Source organism: Lynx canadensis, chromosome D2 (assembly GCF_007474595.2).
Source record: "Lynx canadensis isolate LIC74 chromosome D2, mLynCan4.pri.v2, whole genome shotgun sequence".
Classification (NCBI taxonomy): Eukaryota; Metazoa; Chordata; class Mammalia; order Carnivora; family Felidae; genus Lynx; species Lynx canadensis.
This window is the reverse complement of record NC_044313.2, coordinates 53438192-53457843: the sequence shown is the minus strand read 5'-3', so window position 1 is coordinate 53457843 and position 19652 is coordinate 53438192. Positions and strand designations below refer to the sequence as shown.

Sequence of the window (19652 nt, the reverse complement as noted above, 5' to 3'; positions counted from 1 at the left end):
GCATTCTTATACACTAATAACGAAGCAACAGAAAGACAAATAAAGAAACCGATCCCATTCACAACTGCACCAAGAAGCATAAAATACCTAGGAATAAATCTAACCAAAGATGTACAAGAGCTGTATGCTGAAAACTATAGAAAGCTTATGAAGGAAATTGAAGAAGATATAAAGAAATGGAAAAACGTTCCGTGCTCATGGGTTGGAAGAATAAATATTGTTAAAATGTCAATACTACCCAAAGCTATCTATACATTCAATGCAATCCCAATCAAAATTGCACCAGCATCCTCCTCGAAGCTAGAACAAGCAATCCTAAAATTCATATGGAACCACAAAAGGCCTCGAATAGCCAAAGTAATTTTGAAGAAGAAGACCAAAGCAGGAGGCATCACAATCCCAGACTTTAGCCCCTACTACAAAGGTGTCATCATCAAGACAGCATGGTATTGGCACAAAAACAGACACATAGACCAATGGAATAGAATAGAAACCCCAGAACTAGACCCACAAAAGCATGCCAACTAATCTTTGACAAAGCAGGAAAGAATATCCAATGGAAAAAAGACAGTCTCTTTAACAAATGGTGCTGGGAGAACTGGACAGCAACATGCAGAAGAATGAAATTAGACCACTTTCTTACACCATTCACAAAAATAAACTCAAAATGGATAAAGGACCTGAATGTGAGACAGGAAACCATCAAAACCCTAGAGGAGAAAGCAGGAAAAGACCTCTCTGACCTCAGCCGCAGCAATTTCTTACTTGACACATCCCCAAAGGCAAGGGAATTAAAAGCAAAAATGAACTATTGGGACCTCATGAAGATAAAAAGGTTCTGCACAGCAAAGGAAACAATCAACAAAACTAAAAGGCAACGAACGGAATGGGAAAAGATATTTGCAAATGACATATCGGACAAAGGGCCAGTATCCAAAATCTATAAAGAGCTCACCAAACTCCACACCCAAAAAACAAATAATCCAGTGAAGAAATGGGCAGAAAACATGAATAGACACTTCTCTAAAGAAGACATCCGGATGGCCAGCAGGCTCATGAAAAGATGCTCAACATCGCTCCTCATCAGGGAAATACAAATCAAAACCACACTCAAATACCACCTCACGCCAGTCAGAGTGGCCAAAATGAACAAATCAGGAGACTATAGATGCTGGAGAGGATGTGGAGAAATGGGAACCCTCTTGCACTGTTGGTGGGAATGCAAACGGGTGCTGCCACTCTGGAAAACAGTGTGGAGGTTCCTCAAAAAATTAAAAATAGGCTTACCCTATGACCCAGCAGTAGCACTGCTAGGAATTTACCCAAGGGATACAGGAGTACTGATGCATAGGGGCACTTGTACCCCAATGTTTATAGCAGCACTCTCAACAATAGCCAAATTGTGGAAAGAGCCTAAATGTCCATCAACTGATGAATGGATAAAGAAATTGTGGTTTATATACACAATGGAGTACTACGTGGCAATGAGAAAGAATGAAATATGGCCCTTTGTAGCAACGTGGATGGAACTGGAGAGTGTGATGCTAAGTGAAATAAGCCATACAGAGAAAGACAGATACCATATGGTTTCACTCTTATGTGGATCCTGAGAAACTGAACAGAAACCCATGGAGGAGGGGAAGGAAAAAAAAAAAAAGAGGTTAGAGTGGGAGACAGCCAAAGCATAAGAGACTGTTAAAAACTGAGAACAAACTGAGGGTTGATGGGGGGTGGGAGAGAGGGGAGGGTGGGTGATGGGCATTGAGGAGGGCATCTTTTGGGATGAGCACTGGGTGTTGTATGGAAACCAATTTGACAATAAATTTCATACATTAAAAATAAATAAATAAAAATAAAAGACATCAAAGGAAAAAAAAACTAAAAATAAATAAATAAATAAATAAATAAATAAATAAATAAATAAAAATCCAGGGAAATTGTATTGGTTAAACTAATGGAAAGTGTACAAACACCTCATTCCCTGGAAAACTTAGCTTTCCAGGATGATGAGAGATACAACAGAGGAGCACTATATAATCAAGATCCTTACAGTCTTCCCAACCTGATATTAACATTAGCGCAATATTATAATTTTCATGTCTGTATGTCTTATAGATGATCTTTTATGGTCATCTCAGTGGACAATTTGAAGAAAATCCAATTCAGGAACGATTTTGTCATAGTAATCATGAGAACTGTACACTTTTCAGCTGGGGCATGTGTTGTGCTGCCTTTGTGGCAATGAATTTATTGAACCACCATTTGGTAGAGTTTGTACAAACACATAAATATAATTTATGAATTATTGTTAATGAAAGCACATTTTTGTGAGTGATAAAAAAAATTTTTTTTTGAGGTGCCTGGGTGGGTCAGTTGGTTAAGCGTCCAACTCTTGGTTTCAGCTCAGGTCATGATCTCATGGTTCATGAGTTCAAGCCACACATCAGGCTCTCTCCTGTCAGTGTAGAGCCCACTTCAGATCCTCTGTTCCCTCTCTCTCTCTGTCCCTCCCCCACTCACACAGGCTCTCTCTCTCTCTCAAAAATAAGTAACAACAAAAAAGATCTCTCTCTTTTTCCCTCTGCCCCTCTCCCCCACTTGTGCGTGCTCTCTCTCTCTAAAAAAAAAAAAAAAAAAAAAATTCTAATGAACACAGGATTTAAATAAACATTTCTCAGGGCACCTGGGTGGCTCAGTTAGTTAAGCGCCTGACTTTGGCTCAGGTCATGATCTCAGGGTTCATGAGTTCAAGCACTGTGTCAGGTTTTGTGCTTAACAGCTCAGAGCCTGGAGCCTGTTTTGGATTCTGTGTCTCCCTCTCTCTCTGCCCCTCCTCTGCTGCACTTTCTGTGTGTGCGTGTGTGCATGTGTGTGTATGTGTGAGTGTCTCTCTCAAAAATAAATAAACATTTAAAAAAATTTTTAAATAAGTATTTCTTCAAAGAAGATAAATGGTCAATAAGTACATGAAAATATACTCAACACCATTATTCACTAGGGAAATGCAAATCAAAACCATAATGAGACACAACTTCATATCCAATATGATGGCTATAATAAGAAATACATAGGGGCACCTGGGTGGCTCAGTCAGTTAAGCCTCTAACTTCGCCTCAGGTCATGATCTCATGGTTCATGGGTTCGAGCCCCACGTCAGGTTCTGTGCTGACAGCTCAGAGCCTGGAGCCTGCTGTCTCCCTCTCTCTCTGCCCCTCTCCCATTCACGTGCACGCTCTCTCTCTCAAAAATAAACATTAAAAAAAAAAAGAAATACATAATATAAAGTGTTGGCAAGCATATGGAAAAAATGGAACCATTCACTGCCGATGGGACTATACAGCTGCTTTGGAAAGAAGTTTGGCAGATTCTCAAAAGGTTAAACATAAGAGTTATGATATGACCCACTAATTCTACTCCCAGTTCTATACCTAATAAATACATATGTCCATACGAAAACCTGTACATGAATGTTCACTGCAGCAGCATTATTAATAGTTAAAAAGTGCAAACAATCAAATGTCTTGCAGCTAATGAAGGGATAAACAAAATTTGGTATTCAACATCACTCATCCTCAGGGAAATGTAAATCAAAACTACAATGAGTTATTACCTCACAACTGTCAGAACAGTTAAAACCAAAAATACAAGAAACAGGCGCCTGGGTGTCTCAGTCAGTTGAGAGTTCTATTCTTGATTTCAGCTCAGGTCATAATCTCAGGGTTATGGGATCAAGCCCCGCATTGGGCTCCATACTGTGTGTGGAGCCTGGTTAAGATTCTCTCTGTCTCTCCCTCTGTCCCTCTCCCCAGTTTGCGTGTTCTATCTCTCTAAAGTAAATAAAAAATTTAAAAAAACAAAAACAAAAAAACAAGAAACAACATGTGTCTGTGAGGCTGTGGAGAAAAAAGAACCCTCTTGCAATGTTGCATTGTTGGTAGGAATGCCAACTGGTGCAGAAACTATGGAAGACAATATGGAGGTTTCTCAAAAAGTTAAAAATAGAACTACCCTATGATCCAGTAATCATACTACTGAATATTTACCAAAAAAGACAAAAACAACTAATTCAAAGGGATACATGCACCTCTAGGTTCATAGCAACATTATTTACAACAGCTAAATTATGGAAGCAGCCCAAGTGTCCATCAACAGATGAATGGATAAAGAAAAAGTCATATATATGTGTAGAGATATATATACACATGCATACACATACAACGGAATATTATTTAGCCATAAAAAAGAATGACATCTTGCCATTTGCAACAACATGGATGAATCTATAAACTATAATGGTAAGCAAAATATGCCAATCATAGAAAAACAAATACTGTATGATCTCACCCACACATGGAGTTTAAGCAAATGAACAAAGGAACAAAAAAAGAAAAAAAAAACAGATTCTTCAACAAACTGATGATTATCAGATAGGAGATGGCTGGGAGATGGGTAAAACAGATGAAGGGAATTAAGAGTTCACTTATCCTGATGAGCACCAAGTACTATATGGAATTGTTGAATCACTATATTGTACAACTGAAACTAATGTAGCACTACATTATGTTAACTACACTGCAATTAAAATAAACTTCTTTACCCACCCTCCCCAAATAAATTTTTTTTTAATGTTTATTTTTGAGAGAGAGAGAGAGAGAGGGAGAGAGTGCACAAGCAGAGAGAAAGGAGGACAGAGGATCTGAAGCGGGCTCCTTGCTGACAGCAGAAAGCCTGAGGTGGGGCTTGAACTTGCAAACCACAGGATCATGACCTGAGCCAAAGTCTCACAATTAATTTCCTGAGCCACCCAGGAGACCCCAAAATAATTTTTTTTAAAAAGTGGTGTATCCATATAATAGAAGATTACTTGGTCACAAAAAGGAATGAAGTACTGATTCATGCCACAACATGGATAAACCTGAAAACATTAGAGAAAGATACTAGTCACAAAAGATCACAAATTGTATGATTCTATTTATATGAAATGTCCAGAACAGGCAAACCTATGGAGTTAGAAAGTAGCTTAATGCTTGCTGAGAGCCAGCAATAAGAGGCAGGAGGAAATGGGGTGTGACTACTAATGGATACAGGGTTTCTTTGAGAGGATGATTAAAACGTTTCAAAAATGTGGTGATTACTGTACAACTCCACAAATATACTAAAAACCACTGGACTGTAGGATTTAAATAGGTTAATTGTATGGGATGTGAATTATATCTCATTAAAACTGTTATGAAAAAATAAACCAAAATACGAAAACATGAAACCTAATGAGCATCATATGCAGGTAATTGGCAATGCTGTGTTATGGCTAGAACATAGAGAATAAGATGAGAAGGAAAGAAATGAGGCTGAAAACATAAAGAGGTCCAAAGACCTTGTGTGACAGATTAAGATTTATCTTGAAAGCTACGAGATGTCATTTATGACTAACAAATAGTAGCTTTTAAGTATATAGTACTTTTCATCCAGAAGCTTAACTGTGAAAGAAAGGCATGGTAGTTGCCAAAGAAAGATACCAAATAGGGGAAATGTTATTTAATCTTTAAAATAAAGATCAGATAGATTTCAGCAATTTATAAAAGAACTTAATACAGAGAGTCTGAAAATACAGAAGATCTAACAGATCTAACAGATGAAGCAAGTTTCCTGAAAACATAGAAGCATAATGGAATCCTAGAGTCAGGTTAGAAGGGCTAACCCTAGATGGAAAGGGTCACCTCTTCAACAAGGTAAGACTTCAACAAGGTAAGACTTCAAGGTTTATAAGAAGGGAAACAATAAGTAGAGAAAGCTCCCACTAGTGATATATGTTTTCTCTGAGAGTGAGGGAAGTGGCTACAAAAAAAAAGTGTTTAAGAGAAAAAAAAATTAAATTGATAATATTTCCTAACGGAAAAGGGAAAGGAAGCAGATTAGTGACACAAAAAATATTTAGGTACTATCGAGAACCCAACCAATGCCTAGCAATCAAAGAGTGGTACCACTTCATAAGGCTGTGTAAATATCTCCAGCAGTGTTCTATACCCTGGCTATAAGAATGGAGAAAATGGATGGTTGGATTTACTGGGGCTAAGATTTGCAAGATAAATGAATAGCAAAAAGAGAGAGAAAGGAGTATGAAGGTGCATTAAGAAGGAAGAGAGGCAAGGAGTGATCTGACTTAGAAGAAAATGACACAGTCAAAGGCCTAGCAATCCCAATGAAGATCAAGAGTAGCTATAACTAGAGTGAGGGGTTGCTAAAATAACAGGTTTTCATCACAGAGTGTTAATGGTAATATCATTACCAGATCAAACATCTAAGTCATCTTAAACCATTCCCTCGCCTGCAACATGCAATCTTGTTAAGTCTTAACTCATCGTACCTCTAGAATTCTTGCAGTTCTCCCCTGCTCTCTATTCCTAATGCTACCAGGGCTTTATTATAGTTCCACTTGACTCTTGATGGAGCTTCATAAAACAGGTCTCCCAACTTCTAGTCTTCCAGGCCATTTCACCAATTTTTCTAAATGACTATCATGGTCAATACTCTGTTTCAGCTGCTGCCCACCATTTATCAAAGTTCCAAATTCTCTGTGTGGTGATCAAAATCCTCATCATCTAGCCCTAACTTAACTTCTCATTCTTTTTCTACTACTACTGACCTTCATACATCTTAACTGCAAATCAGCCTGAACCCCTCAACATTTGTCAGTGGCCTTATGCTCTCTTGCTTTCTGACTCAGGTAAATTCTGTTACCTAGACTTCTCCTGCCCATATCTACAATTCCAATTCCACCATTCTACAAGCCCTGGTTCAAATGCTACTTTAACCCCTCTAACAAATATAATCTACCCCCTCCTCTTAATTCCTATAAAACTAGACTTCTCTAGGAACACTTACATTTTGTTATCATTATTCATGTATCTTAAATTCTCTATTAATCTGCAAAGGCCTATGTCTTACTTGTATTTTTGTATCCTTAATAACGGGAATAAAACAGACTTTCCAAAAAAATCTAGTAAATGAATAAATATTACATGTATGACCTTCTATGGGAGATTGCACTTTATTGGACCCTCTAGAACAGAGGTTCTTAAATTGGGGGCAGTAAACCTGAAAGGAGTTACCAATTTACTTCAGATATAGAAGCATCCTGAAAATGTTATGTTTATGTACAAACGTACATGTATTTTTCTGAGGCAAAGTCCATAAATTTCATCAGATTCTCAAAAGGGTTTAAGAAATTAATCACTGTATTTGTGTAGTTACTTTAATAATAAGAAAGAGTCCTTATCTTTTACAGATTCATTCTAAAATATTTATAGCTATAAAAAAATGGCTGATATATGATCCAAAATAATTAATGTATTGGGTGGGGAGTAGTGGATAGGTATATAAATGATACAACATTGGCCATGGTTTGATAACTGGATCAAATTATTGAAGCTGAGCAATTGGTACATAGCAACTCATCATATTATTCATTATACCTTTGTATATGTTGGAAACTTTCCAACATAGGATTTTTCTTTTTAAGAAATAAAAAGCCCCAAAAGGTTAAAAACACAGATTTCATCTAACTTTAGGATTCAATCAGCCTCCAAGGAAGCCTCTGGCTTAGGTTCGTTGCTTCTCAGAGACTACATCAGAGTCAAATTGGCTTTTTCAAAGTGGAACAAATGAGCCACCATTTGCTGTTATTTACAACAAAAGAAAATTTTCATTAGAATCAAATAGGCTATCTAAATAGCTAACATGTAAAAAATAAATAAATAAATAAATAAATAAATAGCTAACATGTATTAAATGGAAAAATATGCAAAGAGTTTGAAAAAATCTTACTGTGCTCAACATTAGCTAGGATTCTATTTGCGTATAATGTTCAAATCTAAGCTTCACATTTTTAGAAAGATATGAATAATTTGGAGAAGATTCACGGGGGGAAAATGGTCAAAAGGTTTGAATACTTCCTCATCTTTATAAGATTTAGATTTAAAGTGGCAAAAAAAGAACAAAAGATTACTTAGTAGCAAACTTCAAATGTAGTAACACTGATAGAAACCTGATTCTCCATTTTTACTTATGACAGATCCCCAGAAACTAGATTAAATTTTCTCATCTCTCAAAAGGAATTAGACTACATGATTATTAAGTTAACTATTAGTTTTAAAATTCTCTGATGCCCTGGTTTTTGATAGGTGCATTAGTTGAGAAAAGCTATTATCCCTGTTTCTTTTCTCAAAACACAAATATTTAGACTAGATATAATGAAGTACTGTATTTCCTTATTGCAGAGGCATTAGAGAATCAAATCAGAATCCATGAAATGTCTATTTTCCTCCTACCTTATCCTTCCCTTTCTTTCCAGCCCCCCAACCCCACTCATATTACATTAAAATAGTTGAGTTGAAGTCTAGCCTAAGGGCAGGAGAATGAGCAATATGAATTCTTAAATTCCCTTTAGCCTGATGATGCTATGATTGAACTATTTCTCATCCACCAAAGATAGAAGGTTATAAGTGTAATGCATCCCTTGCACCTAAGCCTTTTACTGGCCCCCTTCTCAAATGCTAAAGTGGGTAATTCTATCTCCATATTAACTTGTTGACCTACTGAGTAACTGATGAAGACTGAAGGCAATCTTCAAGAAGTCTGTTTAACGTACACAGTTTAAGTATTAACTCTGTATTTTAGAACCCAAAATTGCGTTGGCAGAAATATCATATGTCAAACAGAAAGGAACATTTTGTAACATGGAAGAGGTGAGAAAAAATAGAGAGGGATATAGAACAAAATGTTTTACAATCATATCTGTACTCTCATACTCTTATTTTCCACTTATGGTAACTGAGGCATTGCCTTGTGGAAAAATTAACACTAAATAGAAAAGAATGTGATAAAGTAAGGAAATCCTAAGAATTCTATACAACTAGGAAAAAACAGAAAAAAAAATCTTAAGTAGCATTATGTTCTCTTAAAAAGCCTAATAAGCATAAACTAATATATTATTAATGGAAATTATCAGAAAGCATCACGACTAAATTTGTATACATATTTTTATACAGGAAAACAAATATTAGGTTTGAACCTGAATTTCTCTTTATCATTCTTCTCAGGGTATACAGAACTGCTAAAATATAACTAACATTGCCCAAAACTAGGGCTCTTAAATTCTCCCATAAAATACTCTGACATCCCCCAAAAGTGCTGTTAAAATATGCAAAAGTGTCCATTCCAAAGCAAAGCTATCCCTCCATTCCTTATAAAAGATTTAAGCTAAAGAAAAGCAGAAAGTAAAACCCAACAGCTGAAGACAACATCAGGCTATTTATAAGTCTTCTCCTAGTCCCCCAGACACCCTCACATGGGGGCTATAAACAGCTAACCAAAATATCTTTGAGGCTCTCATATCCACACCCACTGACACAAGTAGAGCTGAACCCACAGTGAAACTAGACTTCAGTTTCCTTTAGTAAGTATGTGCCTGCAATAGTAAACTGGAGTAAATGTTAACAGTAATAAAACATTAAAAAAAAAAAAAGAATCATACCTTTTTCTCCAACAAATGGTAAAGACCATGTGAAGACATCCATAAAATTGGGCAACCAGTAAGGATGTGGAGAACAGTTAAATTGTCGAATATTCATCACATTATTTTCATACTTTAATACAGCAGCTGAAAGAGAAGTTTGAATGTGAATGTAACAATTTGTCTTTAGCTCCAAAAGTCTAAAACACATAAAAGCAAAAAAATATTGTTTTAAGGGGATAGGGAATCAAGGGGAGTTGAATAAGGACTAGTAGAGGGAGATAGGAACTAATTTTTTAGTAATTACACACTTTTGTTTTTAACACACTTTTATATAAAGTATAGTCAGATCTACAGTTATTTTTAATGAAATTCCCAGATTTCTAGAATGTTTGTTTCACTTTATAATTTAATGAAGAACATGCACTTTAAATCCAAAATTGTGAAAACTCAATTTTTAGAGGAAACACAGAACGGCAATGAGCAATTTTCTAGGTTTAAAAGTTCGTATAAGTTGAAGGAATTTTAAGAGGATCTTTTTAGTTGCAGGCAACCTGAAAAAGATAGCTAAATGGTAATAAAGCAAAAAACAAAACAAAACAAAAGCCAGAAAAAAAGCAGTTTTTATGATTATATAAATGTATTTATTTCATTTATATGGGAAATCAAGTGAAACTACCACAAAGAAATATTTTACTTCATTTAGAAAAAATTCCATTAAAAATATTATAACCAAATAACCCAAAAGTAACATACTCATCTCAATTTAAGGTATCTAATGTTTCAATATGTTAAAAGAAATAATATCTTAAATTAACTACATAGATTTCAGACACTGGTTATATTATTTTATGGAACACTGGGTTATATGGGCTAGATTCTAATCTAAGCTATAGCACATACTATCTTCGTAATGCTTGGTAAATTATTTAACTAACCTATTTCTCATTCATAAAATAGGACTATTATGTCCACCCTGCCTATCTCAGAAGTTGATTTTACGATCAGAGAATGTATTTCACATGAAAGTATATAAAAGTATAAAATGCTTTGTAGATATAATAATTATGTGATTACTTTTTTTCCATTTTAATGAAAAGCATGAAAATGCAAATGTTAAATTCCAAGATGTGAGATTCTGGCTAATACAAAGTCACAAGTAATGTGTTTGTTTCCCTTAGGAAATAAAAGTATTTAAAATTTAGCCTCAGAAATTAGGGGCCGATACCAAGTTTTCAGCTTTAAAACAAAACAAGAGAGTGAGAGAGAAAGAGAGAGAAAGAATCTAGAAAATTGCCTTATAGATGGAATGAAACATTACAAACATACCCATACCATGTAAGCACTCAATCATTAACACTATGTACAGACTAATCACTACTAAGAGACATCTGATTTTGACAAGACAGATTCGATGGTTTGAGTTTCTTTTCTGAATACTCAGAAAACTTTACCCCCTAGGTCAAACTGACAGAGGACAACCAATAAGACAGTAATCAACTGAGCACTGAACACTAGGTCTTATAATGCTGATAAGGGGAGGTCACAGTTGAGGTAGCAGAGCGCCGGTACAAAGTTAAACATAGCACTCTATTCTGTTCTTGAGAACTGAGTCAAAACTTAGATGACATTTTCTTCAAAAGTGAAGCCACACATCATTAGATAACTTCTTCAGAAATTCTGAAGTTTGTAAACTAAACTACAATTTAAAAGGCTATTTTAGCACTGACATACTCCTTAGAGACTACACAGATACCAACTTCTGAAGATTAGCAACTCAGTCCATGGCATGGTTGTTTTGGTAATTAATATAGTATTAAGTTTTTGTAGCATATTCTGTATCAAACTTATAGCATGCTACCATTTGATCTCAGGCAAATGTTTTAATCTTTTAACCATCATCTCCAATAACAACAACAACAAAAAATCCTCTTATTCTAGTCCTCTATGACCCATATTTAGCAATGACCTCATTACGTCTCTAATACTTTCAAAAAAGTCTTTAACCTTCTGTTCTTTCCTCCTGGCACATCTGTTCCAGTGACCCTGGAAACTATGGCATAGTCAACTGAATTCCAGACATATCAAGACAGAATAGAAGCTGGCTTCTTAACTTCCTCTCCTGAAAATGTGAACTATGTAAACATACCCAAGCTCATCTTTAACGTCTTTGGCACAAACTTAACTAGATTAAGATCCTAAGTATTATCTGTCAATAAGCTATGTTCAAAGTTAAATGAAACCCAATTATTATAGACAGATCAAATATGGACAGAAGGAGAAGGAATGAAAACTAGTGGAACAGGAGATAAAGAAAAAAGACGAAAAAAAGGAAAAAAGAATAGTTAAAAGAAAGGAAGAATATGTCTCTGAAATGGAGGTCAGAATGAATTAATCAAAGAAGGTTCAACTACAAATCTTCATGGGGCAATGATAAGACTGTAGATAGAGGTAAAAGCAGGGAGTAAGAAAGACAAACAGAACCTAGATCAGTGAAATAAAACAAGAAACATGATAAACTAAATTAACTATATAGTGCAAATACATGAAATGGTCAAAGCAGCAGAAGGAGCTTTATGCAAACAAGAAAACATTCTCTTGATTATAAGGGGAAAGATTTAAGAAAGGGGAGTTTGAGAAAATCATGTTTGATTTTTTGACTTAATTCGGAGCATTCTTTTATAAGATAGCTTTTATGACTGACAAGTTGTGGAATGATTACAGATGGTAAATTTCACATTTTGGATTTTTATTTCTTATTCTCTCCCCTCCCTTATATCTTATACTTTTTTATGATGAGATTTGGATAGTTACAGTTTCAAACAATGCCTCTTTTCCATTATTTTCAAAAAATAAGTCAATAAAAAAAGCTAAGTTGCTTAACAATTTTTTTATCAACAACATCTTACCTTTATTATTGTAGACATCTAAGTAATTAGGTGCCGAAAAAATTGTTATTAATGAAGGGAACCCTGTAGTTTGACTTTTTCTGTACATTCTATAGCTGTAAAACAAATAGCTTAATATGCATCGTAAAGCATCAATTATGAGTTACTAAGTTTGATTTGTACATAAGGTGTTAATTTGGGTCAGGGAAACAGAATTCTTACCCTGCATCTTGAGCTTCATGAGCTCTAATAATCGATAACAAATTATTGTTTTGCAAAAATTCACACACTGCTGGATAGCTGTGGGGGAAAAAAGTAAATTAAGTAAAATAATGGTTTTCTATATGAAATATATGCTATTTTAACAACTAAAATGTGTTTAATCTTGGATATTTTTCCTTACTTATAAAAATAAGAACATCCTCGAACTGTATTGTGACTAAAATGTTCCTGTGATTTTTCATTTCCAAAATCTTCAGAAGGATCGGACCATAGCAAGTCACACATTGGTCCAAATGCAGGTGGCTCTTTGAATCTATCTAACTGTGAAAGAAAGAAAAGAAAGAAACAAAGAAAAGAATAACTTGTCAAAAGTGAGAATAGAATGGACACAGTAAAGTGGTACCAACTTTGAATACTGTCCATACTACATCGTTCTGAAATGGTTAGAGAATATTTCCTTAAAATATCAGTATGATAATTTTTACCATTACCTAATCTTGGCAGTGAAGAGAAGTTTAAAATTTCTACTCTCTACCTAACAAAGTACTATCAATAGGAACCAACCTTGGAACTACAATATGTACTCACTCTCCTAATATCATCCAGTGTGTGTATTTCTGGTGAAAGTCCACCATGAACACAAAGAAATTGTTGATTTAAAAGTGCAGCAAGAGGCAGGCTATCAAAAGCTTCCATACAAGCTTCATAGACTCTTTCTGAATATTTAATTTTACCTAGAAGAAAAAATAATTGAAAATTACAATACTAGTTGATCATTTTGAAGATTAATCTATCGATCAATCGACCGACCTACCTACCTACCTATCTATAATTGACTATTGAAACCAAGGCAATAAAATTATAGACACAGATAACAGCTAAGTGGTCACCAGTGAGTAAAGAGGTAACTATAAAAAGACAGCAAAAAGGAATTTATGGGATGATGAAATTTTTCTTTATCATGACTATGGTGGTAGGCAGTTCTATGCACTTGTCAAAACTCAGAACTAAACACTACAAAGAGTGAATTTTACTGTATACAATTTTTTTCTAAAAAGGAAAGCATCTTGCTGTATGAGAATCAATAAAATAAGCAGTGGTATTGGTCTTATGAAGACAAAATATTTGCAGTCTCTAAATTTACTTTGGGTATGCATTAGATCACCATAAAATATTACTTAAAATAAATAAGTCAAATTTCTAAAAACAGCCCAACCTTTTACCTATTTTATAGGTCAGGTAAAGCTAAATTAGAATTATACTTAAAGCTAAAATAGTTTTAATACTTTATTTTATTGTAAGAGTCAGTGACTACTTTGTTGTTACAGGGAAGATGACTACATCATCACAACAAAACTCAAGGTCCATCCAATTAAAAAAAAAAAAAAGAAAGAAAAGATAACTTATTCATATATTGGAGAAACAGAGGGGCTCCTCTAGTCTACAATGGTTAAAATGGGCAGTGAAGCATGAAGCCAAAATAACACAAGAGAAAAAAACTCCACCAAATCCAACTGTTAATTTAGTTTTACAGAGATCCCTTTGCTCCTTTATATATTTAAATTCGTGGATATTTTACATTTTTGCTGGAGTTTTGGTGGGTGGTTTGTTGATTATCTAAAGGAAAAAAAGAACTTAATTCTTTTTTCCATTTTTAACACTGTAACATTCAAATATGAGAAAATCTATATCCAGCAACCATCTAAACTGGTAGTTTGCTAACAGATCTGTTTTCCAGCACTGTGGTTCAATAAAATTTTTAAACTGATTGCTTTTGGTCAATGCACTTTCCAGGTCTCATCTTTATTCATTTATTATTATTTCATTATTTATTTGCATTATTTTATTATTTTTATTATGTTATTATTCATAACCTATTCATTTAGGTTACCTACCTGATCTTTGAAGTTATCTGACTTTGCCCCCTCTGCCATTACTTACCACTATATTTTTCTTCTTTTACTGAAAGTCTCTAGTAATATGATCTTTACTGGATCATGAGTCTCCATAATTCTGAAATTATTTCTACTCTTAGAACTTAACTCTAAGACTTAGTATAGTCATGAATATTAACTTAATAAGCACACAGTTAAGAGATGTGAAAAAAAGATCAAATACTGCCCTATATCATATTGTTGCTTCTGGCTATTATAGACTGCCATTGCCACAATAATTTAAGAGAGAAATGGGGTAAACATTGTAGGTTAAAAATTTCAATTCATTAACAGTGTGTTTGAAACAATCTGCAATGATGACAGCATGAATAATTTAAGAAGCTTCATGAGAGAGCTTCAATATTGGGGGACAAAAGTCTCTAATGCAAAAACAATTTTTTTCCTTTTAGTTTTAGTCTTCCTGTTAAAAAAAATCACTTAAACATTAAAACTATGTACAAAACTCAAAACTGTTTCATATATCTATAAACGCAAACTTAACAGGAAATACTGAAATGAAAATGTCTGAATGAAACACCATTAACCACTAGAGAGCTCCTGACAATCATCCTTAAAGCTTTATGTGTTTGGACACAAAATCTGTTCTTAATGTTGCACTGTAAATTTTCCAAACTCTTACTACCTCACTCCAAAAGATTACTGAGGAAGTGAAAGTATTTCTCATGGCAATACTCACATTCCTGCTTAAAGGTAAAATATTCAGTAAGGTGTCTGCATTCATGATTGCCTCTCAGAAGAAATAATGTGCTTGGGTAAAGAATCTTCAGGACCCATAAATATAAGACACACTGCAAAAGAAAATGTTTTAAGTGAATTTAACTTATCTTTTTGTTTAAGTTGTTTGATCTTTGTTCCTTTTCCTCTAACCCTATTGTCCTTACAATCTCTGTTATTCTTTACTATCTTTTTCTCTTTGTCCTTTACTAAAATACAAGCTCTATGAAATCAGGGACTTTTTCATCTTATTCACACTCATCCTCCACTCCTAGAAAAGTACCTACCAAACAGCAAAAGAATAATAAATATCTGTTGAATGAATGAGTCAATCTATTTAATTACTTTAGATTTATAGACTATTTGTTGTAAAAACAATCAGCAGATTGGTTTCCTTCTTAGGTATATCAATAAATAAAATAATAACAGTGTCAAAAATAACAGCATCTACCATTTATTGAGTACTTACAATGTATCAAGCACTATATATTTAATACCCCTCATTTGTTCCTCAAACAACTCTATGAAGTAAATAATATTATCTCTATTTTATAAATGAGGAGACTGAAGCAAAGAGTTCAAGTAACATGTCTGAAATTACAAAAACTTTTAAGAGATAGGAATCTGATCTTCTGATCTTAATCAGAAGGGGCTTATTATCTAAACTGATTCAAAGAAAGTATAATTTAAAAAAGAAGAATATTAAAATAAGCAGTAAAGCAGATGCTTTTCTCTAAGTAGATTTATTTATTTATTTAGGTTTTATTTTTAAGCAATATCTATACCCAACGTGGGGCTCGAATTCACAACCCTGTGATCAAGAGTCGCATGCTCTACTGACTGAACCAGCCAGGCACCCCTCTAAATATATTTAACACAAGAGACTCACATTTTATTTATTTGGTTAAAAAAAAAAAAAAAAAGGAAAGACATTTCATATGGAAATATAATTATACACAAGAAGAAAAACAAACTTTATTTTTAACAAGTTAAGGTATATTAAAATCTTTATTCACACCTTCATTTTATTCCCAAGGAAAAAAGAAATTAAGCCAGGGAAATACTTATTAAACTCTATCTTTTTTGCTTTCTTTATTATTTTCCTTTTGTAACAGTAAAATTTATTAAAAGTCAGCTACAAAACATTCTAATACAAGGACATACACACCAATATGCTTAGTTCCCAATAAGCTTCCTAAAATTGTTCATTTTGTTTTTCCAAAGCCCCCAATCTTTTTGTTAAGAAGGGCCATTTTCTGATTTCCTTGCAACTGTGGGGGAAGTTTAAGGCGACTGATGAAGAAACTATGAATAAAGGAAGAACAACTCAGGGGGGAGTAACAAAATTCCTTAGGGAATTTGGGTGGCCAGGGCCCTGAACTCCTTCCTCACTATGAATCCTAGCATACCTCAGAAAGGAGGTTAAAAATACTGGAGAAGGGGATATAAACAACAGGAACCAGCATGGAAATGCACCAGGTAAAGCTTTAATTGTCTACTGGGAGAGGTGGTTAAGAGTACAGGCTTGGAATAAGACTGGCTGTACTGCTTACTAACAATGTGTCCTTGGGCACGGCCTCAGGTTCCTCATCCATAAAATGGATAAAGTAACACTACTTATTTCATATTGTTGTTGTGAGGATTCAATTAATCAGTGTGTGTTATGTGCTTACAATATGCTTGGAACATAGTAAATGCTCAACATAAGTATCTATTAGTAGAGCTTTTATCCAACAATTTTACCTCCAAGAATCTGCCCCACAGAAATAATTTAGCAAGTGTGCAAAGATATATATATACATATATACAAAACCTGGTTCACTGAGGTATCATTTGTAATGACAAAAAACTGAGAACACTGTAAGTGTCTAACAATAAGAAATCGATGAAATTAATTGTGGTTTGTTTATTCAATGGAATATAATGCAGCTATTAAAAATATTATAAATTTATATATACTGACCTGGAAAGACATCACAGTATAGAGATATATGAAAAAAGCAAGTTACAGAACAACATTATAATATGGCCACATTTTCAATTAAAAAAGAAGAGAGATGCATATATTAGAAACGGCAGATTGTTCTATATTTACCTTATTTTATTTATATAATTAGAGAAATAAAAGGAGCAAAAAGAACCATGTACTGTTAAGTAATGATCAATAGGTCATTTTAATGCCTCTTAAGTTTTTTAAAAGAAATGAATACTTTCAGAATACACAAAAGACTTGGGTCTTAATAGCTATAGAAGGTGGGATAGAAGCACTACGGTTTAAGCAATAAAAGCATTATAGTATATTTTATTTAATCAGAGAAAATTCAATTAATCTTTTTTCACATGGGGTAATTAATGCCTTTAGGGGCAAAAGAGATAAATAGCACTAGCTCCTTAGGGCCACTAGATAACAGAACAATAAAGAACCCTCAGTTTGCACATAATTTCCACTGGGAAAAATGGCAATTATAATTTCATAAACATAGTAATACAAAGAAAACAGAATAGTTTGAAAGGCGGAAGAGAATAAATAGTAGTTTTACCTAAAACCTTCAGAATATGCAGAGGTATTAAAAAGAACCCAATATAGGTACTTTAAGGAACTTATTTTACTAGGAATTAATGGAAATCATCTATGGTAACACTTAAAAGCAAATCAAATGACAGTATTATGATTATTACCTCTATACTAAAATAACCTCTGTCCACATAATCACCAAGAAAAAGGTATCGTGTATTAGCAGGTGATCCTCCTACTTCAAAAAGTTTCATCAGATCAAAAAATTGGCCATGGATGTCACCACACACTGAAACAAGAAGATTATTAGATATGAAAAAAAACTCTGAAATAACAAATTTTACTTAAATTCTAATTTCTTTCACATAAGAGATAATGTAAATTCTATCAAGAAATGTCTCAGAAGGAAGTCAGAGTCTATGAAGAGTCCTAATAGGGATGATGTACCCAAGTGTTCATGTGCTCAAGATCTAGAACAAGATTTAACAAAAATAATGAAATTTGTAGTTAGTGACAAAATTTTCACCTAAATTTATAAAGTTCCTCTTCAGGAAGCCAAGCTTATGTTTTAAGATTACAAAATTATAATGGTGGCAGTTAAAATCTCCATTCTAACGCAACACTTTCTATTGACTGCTATGTTGACACTGAGGTATTTTCCCCTAATAATTGAAAGCAAAGTAAATAAGAATTTGTTGAATCAAATTGGATTATGGCCAACACAACTGATGAAACCTTCACAAAAACATATTAGACCAACTTCTGCACTCAGGTTACTTAGGATCATGCTTATTCACTAAAAACAGGCAAAAATTAAAAAAAATTACAAAAAATAATTTGGAAATTCAAGATAATGTCCATGTAATATTAATTTAGTATACCATACGCTGAAGAATAAGCAGCCCTATATCCAAGCAACCAAATAATGGTATAATCAAAAAAACAATATCCAAAACATAAATAAGTATACCTGTAATTGGAGCCTCTACTTCTATCATGGTTTTCTCTCTCCGAAGGATGGCAGCACCCTCATTGATAATTCTAAGTGCAATTTCTTCATCTACCCGACCTTCTTTTACTAAGTGATTCTTCAGAACATCAACCCTGGGTATCCCATCCATATCAAATACTTCTTCAGATGTCAAGCGATGTGTTGGGGGAAAAGGTACAGCTGCAATTTTTTTTAATTAATAAAAAATAAATCACCATTAATATATTAACATAAATACTAATTAATGGATCTAGATAAACAAAAGTAAAACTTGAAAAGCTAGAGTGTTTATTTACTGGATAGAGGTGTTAATTTTTTAAAAGGTTTTTTAAAAAAGAGTAATCAAATTATACTTTTTATTTATATATAATAGCATGTTCTTTGTTGAGACTTATTAGAGAAATGAACTGCCTCAAAATTAAAAGTTCTTTCAGGATAACTAAAGTTTTCTTTAAGCGATAACATTTTTTGGCAGAATTCTCAAAACATACACTCTTCACCTTAAGGAAGCACAATAAATGTAACTTAAACCTGAATAGAAAGAAATCCCAAATATAAAGTGACATACCATGTTCATAATAAGGAAGTTAAAAACAATGTTTTCTGCCCAACTTGAAAAGAAACTCTCCAGGGACACCTGGGTGCTCAGTCGGTTGAGCATTCAACTCTTAATTCTGGCTCAGGTCATGATCTCACGGTTCACCCACGTCAGGCTCTGTGCTGGCTGCATGGAGCCTGTCTGGGATTCTCTCTCTTCCCCGCTCTCTCTGCCTCTCTCTCTCTCTCTCAAAAATAAATAAACATTAAAAAAAAAAAAAAAAGAGCTAGGGTCACCTGGGTAGCTCAGTCAGGTAAA

The 19652-nt window shown here is 33.9% G+C and overlaps 1 protein-coding gene across 8 annotated transcripts in view; it reads right to left on the bottom strand.

The window, feature by feature from the left end:
• PPP3CB (protein phosphatase 3 catalytic subunit beta) overlaps positions 1 to 19652 on the bottom strand; it is a 58583-nt gene that overhangs the window by 24528 nt on the left and 14403 nt on the right. For all 8 annotated transcript variants that reach the window (XM_030334382.1, XM_030334386.1, XM_030334383.1 and 5 more), the window contains exons 2-9: positions 18776 to 18976; positions 17970 to 18094; positions 15253 to 15364; positions 13210 to 13355; positions 12803 to 12942; positions 12622 to 12699; positions 12421 to 12515; positions 9533 to 9658 (exon numbers count right to left, since the gene is read on the bottom strand). In XM_030334382.1, coding sequence (XP_030190242.1) covers positions 9533 to 9658; positions 12421 to 12515; positions 12622 to 12699; positions 12803 to 12942; positions 13210 to 13355; positions 15253 to 15364; positions 17970 to 18094; positions 18776 to 18976 — 1023 coding nt within the window. The remainder of the gene's footprint in view (positions 1 to 9532; positions 9659 to 12420; positions 12516 to 12621; positions 12700 to 12802; positions 12943 to 13209; positions 13356 to 15252; positions 15365 to 17969; positions 18095 to 18775; positions 18977 to 19652) is intronic.